The sequence below is a fragment of the Antrostomus carolinensis genome, unplaced genomic scaffold (genome assembly GCF_000700745.2).
Source record: "Antrostomus carolinensis isolate BGI_N321 unplaced genomic scaffold, ASM70074v2 scaffold51751, whole genome shotgun sequence".
In the NCBI taxonomy this organism is placed as follows: Eukaryota; Metazoa; Chordata; class Aves; order Caprimulgiformes; family Caprimulgidae; genus Antrostomus; species Antrostomus carolinensis.
Window position 1 is genome coordinate 3,973 of NW_010297206.1, and position 8,795 is coordinate 12,767.

The following is an 8,795-nucleotide window of genomic DNA, read 5'->3' on the forward strand; positions in this document are numbered from 1 at the left end:
TCTTCCTTCTCTCTCATGTAGGACCTTCAGAGAACCGTTACACAAATAGACCCACAGAATACCAAGGTCCTCACCTTTATCACTTACATAGGCTGTGGGATATCTGCTATATTTTCAGCTGCAACTCTTCTGACATATATTGCATTTGAGTAAGTACAATTTCTGTGAAAACCACCACAACAGAAGTACCTGTATGGGATGAATAAAATAAATTAGTTATATGGTTGCTGTGGTTTATTTGTCTAGGAAGGGAAATCTGTGTTTAAAAAATAACAACTGCAAAATCATCATTACAATGTTGTAAGTGGAAATTTTTTTTCAAGGAGACATGAGTTGAGACTCTCCTCTTATTTCCAACATATTGTGTTGCTCAGGCTTGGCAACAATGCTAATGTGTCTCAAAATTTTCTCATTGGGGAGTACAGTATCCTCTAGATTCTAAACAGATATGTATTATTTTAAAATCCTCAACCAGGCTTTTTTTAAAAAACAAACAAGCAAAAAATACTTTCCTCTGTGAGTGTAACAAGTCCTAAGTATAAAAAGAGAAAGTTCCAACTAGAACAATTACATTCTAGAGACCTTCAGAAAGAAGCTGGAAGATAAATAAATTTAAGATAAATTGTGTAGTGTTACAACAATTTCAATAGCAGTCCTACTGAAATACGGAAGTCAATCAAGGCAGTGCAAAAGTTTTGAAGTAATGCAGTTCTGTGAACAGTGAAAAGAGAAAATGAAGTCATTTCAACACAAAGGAACCATTCTGCCTGTAAGAGGACAGGAAAGAGTAGCTGCTAAAGAAGGATAGTTTGCTAGGGGAGAAGGCAGGGGAAAGACAGTTTTCAAGTTCTGAATATCTCTAATGATTGTGTTCCTATTACATTACCTATGGTATAATGTTTTGGTCCAAGATGGCAGAAATTGCTGGCTTGCCCCTTGGTTCACACATTTCAATGTGTATCAGTTAAAAAACAAAATTTACTTGATCTTTCATCTTCCTAAGATCCTATTAAAAAAACAAACAATCCCCCCCCCAAAAAAAAAAACAAAAAAAAACAACAAAAACCCAGCAAGCACTGGACAACATACTCCAAAAATTAAGCAAAGATTAACATATAAAATTATCAGAGATGAGCTTCTGGCCACCTGTGTTTTGAAAGCTTTTTTAAAAAAAATGTCTTCAATTTTCATTTAAAGTACAAACCACATTGCATTATATTTAATTTAAAAGGTTTTTAGTAATAAATCAGTTGCTAAAATATCGTGACAGTTAATTAGCTCATTAAGGTCCCAAAGAAGTGCTGGCTTTCCCCCACCACATACAACAGAAGCCTTCAGTAATATGACACAGAAGTACACATCACTGTGCCTTATTGCCACAAAAGCTTATGGCTAAGAGGAAATCCCTGTGCTTTTATTTACTTTGTAAACTGGTAAACCCAACTGCTGTAAGCAGCTTGGGTGATTGAAACCAATTAATCATATGCACCTGTATTTCTCTCATTAGGAAGTTGCGAAGAGATTATCCATCCAAAATCCTGATGAATTTGAGCACAGCTCTGCTCTTTCTTAATCTGATCTTCTTGCTTGATGGTTGGATTGCATCATTTGACATAGATGGCCTCTGCATAGCTGTGGCTGCACTTTTGCACTTTTTTCTTCTGGCCACCTTTACGTGGATGGGACTAGAAGCTGTTCATATGTACATTGCTCTAGTGAAAGTGTTCAACACCTATATTCGGCGATACATACTGAAGTTTTGCATCATTGGCTGGGGTGAGTTCAGTAGATGCAGTATTTACATAGCACGTATTTTGAAATAATGCTATATAAAAGCTCTCTATCACGAATGCAGAGCAGAATCAAAATCAGCGTGGCGTTTCCTTCCTCCTGCCCCATGGCAGTGCTGTTGTGCCTCCAGCCCTCTCTGTCACTGAGTTCCCCTCTATAATTCTGTGCAAATACATCATTACTTGCACTCTTCACCTGGAGCAGCTCACAACCCAAGGAGGAGTGGAGAGACCAGATACACTGGTCTTACTTTCCAGAGAGACCAGAATGGGAGAGGGGAAATGTTAGTGTCATATCAAAGGTGGAGAATTGTGGCGCACAATGAATTCAGAAACTCATGGAGTTACTACAAAGCTTGTGGGGATCTTTGCATTGGCTTTCAAAAAGGTTTCAATCCAGCTTGAAGTTTCTTGCTAACAAGTACAAAGCCCATGGCAGAATCAGAAACAGCGAAAATATCCTGAAATGGAAAATAGAATACTGAAAAATAACTGTGAGGCTGAGGCAGCAAGACTTTTATTCTTAATTTTTTTCTATATCAGGAATCTGTGCCTTCTGTCTGAATGCACATATTGTGTTTGAAATAATACAACACAATACAAAGCCATTAACCTCATGGCTAGAGCACTGACCTCAGTCCAACTGATAATTGATGTCTTTCCATTGGCAACTAGCATCCTCTTTGGCAACCTCAGCAGAGGACAAGGACTGAGTGGTCGGAAAAGCAAATTAACCTCTTCCCCTTTGAATCTGTTTTGTCACAGCAAGGATAAGACATGTAAATAAGGCATGTCAGGAAACATACATTTCTTTTGTGTGAGCTGCACCTCTCTGCACAGAGTTCTCTTCTGCATAATCATCTGTTATTTTCCCAAAATATTCCCTTTACATTATTATGAAAAATATATGGTTGACTTCATTTTTTTTTTGACACATTTAAGTAAAGGATATATAGTGCTGTGGAAAAGAAGAAGACATTAACAGTTGAGAGAAGCAGTGGAGAAATTACAGGTTTAAGTTCAAGTTCCCCAGCCTTATCAAGTGCCATTTTCTAAAAAAAAAAAAAATCCCTGAAAAAGCATACCAATACCATCCCTCCATTAGATCTCATTTTTGTAATAAGCTGTTAATCTTCTTCTCACCTTATTATGAGAGCCTGTGTGCAATTGCAAATTTAAGTTTGAGTAATTAAGGGAGATTTCTATTTTAGTTCCTGTATCAAATACTAAAATAACGTTTTCTACATTACAGAACATTATGAGGTTTGTTCATTAATGCCCATTAAGTACTTTGAAAGTTTTATATGTTTGTACTGTTTGAAAGATAGTGTCTTTCTAATTCTCTGTGCAGTTTTCTGACACAGAACTACCTCCAGACACTCAGTACTAAAGCAGTAGGGATGGAGACATCAATAATTCAGCTTTGCCTGGTGATTTTGAAGGTTTAGGAGCTTTGAAAGCAAACTACAAGTTTTCTTGTATTACAGGTTTGCCAGCTCTGGTGATAGCGATTGTTTTAGCAAGTGCTAATACAAATGCAAGTCATATTTATGGCAAAGAGTTATATGGCAAAGATGTTAATGGACAAGGAGGAGATGACTTGTGAGTATTTCTTTTAATCTCTTACAATTTAGCATTTACAGTCTGAAAAAAAAATAGCATTGGTCAGATTGCTTTGGAAAAGTCAGAGGTGCATTAAACAGGCAAAGTGGACAAAATCGTCTTCTAAATTATTTGGATCTGAAGTGTGAAGAAGGCTATACGAAAAATTGGAGGCAAATCTGCATTACCCAATACCAGGTACAAATGCTTCTCTGGTAAAAGTATAATTCATGAGTTTTGTAATGAAAATGAAATAAAAGTACTCGTTTTGGTTTATCTTAAGTGAAAGCTATATCTTCTAGGTAAGAGCAAAGAAAGAAGTAATATAAAAATAGTCTCCTTTGTAAATAAACCAGCCTTTTGCCAATGTCATTCATTAGCTTTCTCTGTTCTTCTCTTGATGTCCAGATAATAATCTCTAAATGCCAAAATTTCAATATGACTTTTACTTAATTTTCTTTGCCTGGCAAAGCTTCATCATGATAAATAAAAATGTCATTCTGTATTTTTATTAAAGTATCATGTTAAGCATTCTGGCCATTTGCTGCTCAAGGAATAAACTAGATCTCTCACATGGCTCACTGTCAAATGACTACCTCAAAGGACCACCCATCCTGCTTCTTCTCCAGAGCTGTATGAGTTCTCCTTTAGCTCAAGTGGCAGAAACTTGAGATTTTGGCACTGAAGATCCAAATTTGCCCATTTTGTTACTAAAGCGTCCTATGCTTCACACAGATGAAAGTGCTGAAGCAACTCACACTGAGTCTAAATTTTCCATGATGGGATTGCAGTTCCCACAGCTTCAGATTTCCTTTTTAGATGCTTTTAACTAAAATGTGTGACAACCCTCAGATTTCTGATGTAATACTACTATGTGCCATAGTCACACTTAAGATACCACCAGGCTTTAACATATTTACAAGCAGAAAATGGACAAAGGTTTCATTTGAAATCTGTGCATCGGTGGAATCAGTCATAGACTGATTTTCCTTGTAGTCATGTAAATAATTGAAGAATAGTTTCCTTTATCTCTTTATCTAAAATGATAATATTTTTGTGTTTTTTGCAGCTGCTGGATCAAGAATGAAGTTGTCTTTTATGTGACTTGTGCTGGCTACTTTGGAATCATGTTTCTGATGAACGTTGCCATGTTTATTGTTGTAATGGTGCAGATCTGTGGGAGAAATGGGAAAAGAACTAATCGGAGCCTGAAGGAGGAGATCCTGAGGAACCTCCGTAGCGTAGTCAGCCTGACCTTCCTCTTGGGCATGACATGGGGCTTTGCCTTTTTTGCCTGGGGCCCCTTAACTCTTCCTTTCCTGTACCTCTTCTCCATTTTCAATTCATTGCAAGGTAAGCTGAATTTCTGGTCTGTGAACAAATAATATTTGAGTTGTTGCTGTTCTGGGACATACTGTGTCCAGTGATTTCCCTAGGTAACTCAGATCCAAGCTCTCTGGATCTTCCCTTGACACTAAATCGTCATTAGTTTCCCTTATGTGGAATAATGATACCAACTATACATGGGTTGAATAGCTTTGCTAAATTAATTAGTTTCAAGTTCTTTTCAATAATATGCACTTTATTATGAACAGTACTATTCCTAACTAACAGTCTGCAGTGAGTTCTGTGGAGATAGATGCTGTATGACCTTCAATATTTCCTTTCACTGATTATAACAAATATAGGAAGCCTCTTTCCTTAACTTATTCCTGTAGGGAATCTGCAAATCTCATAACTATTTTATGAAGGCATTAGAAGGTCATAAACCAGAATTCAGTCCTGTTTCACTGCAAACAGATAGCGCAAGAGATATGGGATATTGTTTGGTTCTTTAAGGAAAAACCATCAACTCTTGTAGTCAGCTTATTTTTATTTATTTCCTTTACTGAAGTTTTCCATATTTTTCTTTTCCAAAGCAGTTCATCCTTCTGAAAAATGCTATAAGATGTAATCAAATGGTTATAAATTGCACAAGTATATAGCTCAGAGGTGAAATTTTGTGTATGTACCAAATGACATAAAAATCTCCAGCTCCACTTGTCCTAACTGCTAATAAAGAACAACTGAAAACATAACAAAAAGAAAAACCCAAGAAGGTCATTGGAGAGGCATGTGTTATACCACACACATATTGAGACAAAAAATAAATTTGCCTGAAAAAAATCATAACAAACAAACCCAAGAATGTCACTGGAGGAGTGTGTGTTGTGCCACACAAATATTGAGATAAAACACAAATTTCCCAGGGTCAACGAAATATCTTATTTTTATGGAAAAAGTACTTAATGTTACACTGTGTGGATCTTATCTGTTACCGTTGAGATATGTTTACTATACTAAAAGATTTATTGAGCTTTCATGGAAAGAGAATAATGTTGTGGGGTTTGGTTTGGTCCAGTTTCAACCTAAAATGCTAGGCAAAATGGCAAAAATTGTTTGGATCTGGTGTTCTTACTAAAGACTTTTTTTCCAAGGGACAGATTCTGATACTCCCCTAGCAGCATAATGAAGTATTTGCTGCAATGTGTCCGTGTTAGAAATTCAGAAGGGCCTAGAGAGATTGGGTATGGGAAGAACATGAAAAAACATGATTAAAACTCTGAAAAGTAAACCAAGGATCAAATTCAACAAGTTCTCTGTAACCAGAATTTCCAGTGCAATCAATTAAGCTTGTTCCTGCAGAGTGCACACAAGGTTGACCACCATTGCTTAAGTCTCTGTGGGGTAATAGCACTATTCAATGGAAAATGAATATTTGGAAGGCCGTTAAGGCAGAAGATGAAACTGAAAGCCTGAGGAGTAAATGCAAAAAGAAAAGTGATGAGCTTTTCACAGATTGTGGTAGCAAAGATGGTACAGTGTGTGTTCAGGCCTGTTATATCAAGCACAGGAATATAACAATCCTGTATCTGAAAATGCTTATTGCTGTCAGAAAGAGATAGGCAAAGCTAAAGAAACAAGAAAGTGGATATTTAAAATCGCATACAACTGCCATAGTGCACGTGTAGCAGTAAGGAGGTGGTGTGGAACAAAAAAAAATTTAGATTTGTATCAGGAAGCATTTTGTAAGAGCAAAAGCAGTGAAGTCTGGCAAGTCTTTCATCATTATTAGCATGATCTTAATTATTGAGCCCTCAGTAAATACATTTATTCTCTCTCACAAGATTTTGAAAACTGCAACTGGTTTATGCTATACCACCAGCCTCCATCAACCTAGTTTTCTGTGCACTGGCAGGGAAAAATTAAATTGCAGCAACTACTGGTGTTAGTGTACTTTGCTATTTCATCTACATAGGAAATGATTTTTCTCTCTGACACTAAGAGTAAAAAATCTAGGAACATCTCTTTTTTGGCTGCTCATTTTATATATACGCCTGGGCAAGCCAAATACTTTCATGTCAAAGCCAAGCTAGAGCCAAGCCTAGGGTCTGATTTGGCTTGGGGAAACAAAACCAAAGCTGTATTACTAAAGCACATTGTAAACTTAATGAATAATGAAATACAGAGAAAAAAAAACAAACAAACAAAAAAAAAAAACAGAGGCTAAGCCCAGACAGGGCAAAGGCAAAGTACTTAATGTAGTACATTTGGTTTTTATTACTATAGACTTACGCATTTACTTTTTTAACCATTCAGAATGTTCCAAACATTCACCAATTAAACTTCAATTTAATTAAACTTCAATTTAGTAAGTTTTGTAGCTATACAGAAGTCAAAAGAGGTACTTTAGGCCACAAACAAATGCATAACTCTAAGCATTTAAGAGCTGCTAGTGACTGCATTGAAATTACTTTGTACTTAAAACAAATCACACACAGAAGTATTTTACTAAATGCAAACATAGTAACCATAATTCAACAGAGCTTGAATATGGGATGCACTAAGGTATGTTTATCTTCCTTAAATTGTGCTTCTCCTTTTTTTCCCCCATTAGCTCTTGAAAAAATTTGCAAAAAATGTGTTTCGTGACAAACCCTGTTTGCCCACATTATGTATCATTTCTTCATGTTTAAGATATAACCATGAGGGATTTGGCAGTAACATTTTACCATCAGGTGTTCAGGCTCAGATTGGCTCTCTTCCAGTGCATAAGAGTAAAACAAGAACAGGCCAAGCCAGAGAATGCCAGAAGATTCAACAGCCGGTGCCTGCCTGGGAAGTGCCAGGAGCATGTGAAATTTCCAACTTCTATATTTAGCTCTAAAGTATCTCTGTAGAATGATAAAATCATACCATACACCCAGTTACGACCTTCTTTACCACATGATAGATGCTTATCTTCTGTCTTGAAAATAAAGATTATACAATCATATGAGAAATATGAACTTTACAAAAACATTCTTAAACACATCTATTGCGACTGCATGCGCAAACCAGGTAATTTTCTTCAGAAGTAAGTAGCTGTACACCTCATTAGTACTTGTGAACATATTCTTACCATTTTCATAATCATTTCAAGTATGTGCATGTGGTGTACACACATCCAAGTGTGCTTTTTCAGAGCACACTCTTTAGTGCCAATTACAAGACTTCTGGTTTTAAAAGAACACAGCTCACAATTCTGTAGATGTGGAACAGGAGGAGATAAAGTATCTTCTTGCTAGTATAAAAGTGTCTGTATTTAGTTTGCATTCTGGCTTTTGCTGTTGCAAAATATTCTTTTGGTTCAAAGACAAAACCTTTTAATTATTTTCCTCTAAGTCAAAAAATATAAAAGATCCATACTGAGGTGGATCTAAATCAGTCATGTCAATAAAAGGGGTCCTATTCTCTCTCTCCTAATATACCAAGCACTTACATAGCAGCTAGAGGATGGGAAAGCTTCAATTAATTTCCATACCTCTCAAATGAGGCATAGATGACAATAAGAAAACTTTAAGATTCTTTTCCTTTGCTTGTATCTTGTAGTCTTTTGCTAGCTGATTTTAGTTAATCTATTTGTCTATTTATAAATACATGCTTCATTTGATGTTTACTTGCTTTTGTCACAGGTTTATTTATATTTGTATTCCATTGTGCTATGAAAGAAAATGTACAGAAACAATGGAGGAGACATCTCTGTTGTGGCAGATTCCGACTGGCAGACAATTCAGGTAAAAGCAATACACAGCTCCCCTGCTTAGATGCAGCAGTAGTCCATAAAAGTCCAGGTGAACAGCTTGCTAAGTTATTTTTAATATAATGTAAGCCAGAGATGTGGAAAAATAGGTTAATCATAGGCTGTCACTTCACTTCAGTACTAACAATTGCCAAGGGACTTTTCAGATATCACTTCATAAAAATTCTCAAGTCTTCTCTTTCAGTTTTCTGCTGAAGGCAGCTGGTAAATTCTGTGGTGCTGTAAGTGTGGCTTTGGAAGGCCTTTTGGACCCCCCTGCCCCGCTCCCTTCCCTGCCCCCC

The 8,795-nt window shown here is 36.5% G+C and overlaps 1 protein-coding gene across 1 annotated transcript in view; it reads left to right on the plus strand.

Annotated features, from left to right (window-relative positions):
* The window catches only part of LOC104533113 (adhesion G-protein coupled receptor G6), a gene marked incomplete at both ends in the record, with an annotated part of 11,326 nt that extends 2,781 nt beyond the window's left edge, over window positions 1–8,545 (plus strand). The window contains 5 exons of the mRNA XM_010178495.1: window positions 22–149; window positions 1,508–1,776; window positions 3,278–3,392; window positions 4,462–4,745; window positions 8,387–8,545. Coding sequence (XP_010176797.1) covers window positions 22–149; window positions 1,508–1,776; window positions 3,278–3,392; window positions 4,462–4,745; window positions 8,387–8,545 — 955 coding nt within the window. The remainder of the gene's footprint in view (window positions 1–21; window positions 150–1,507; window positions 1,777–3,277; window positions 3,393–4,461; window positions 4,746–8,386) is intronic.
* Between the last annotated feature and the right edge of the window lie 250 nt (window positions 8,546–8,795).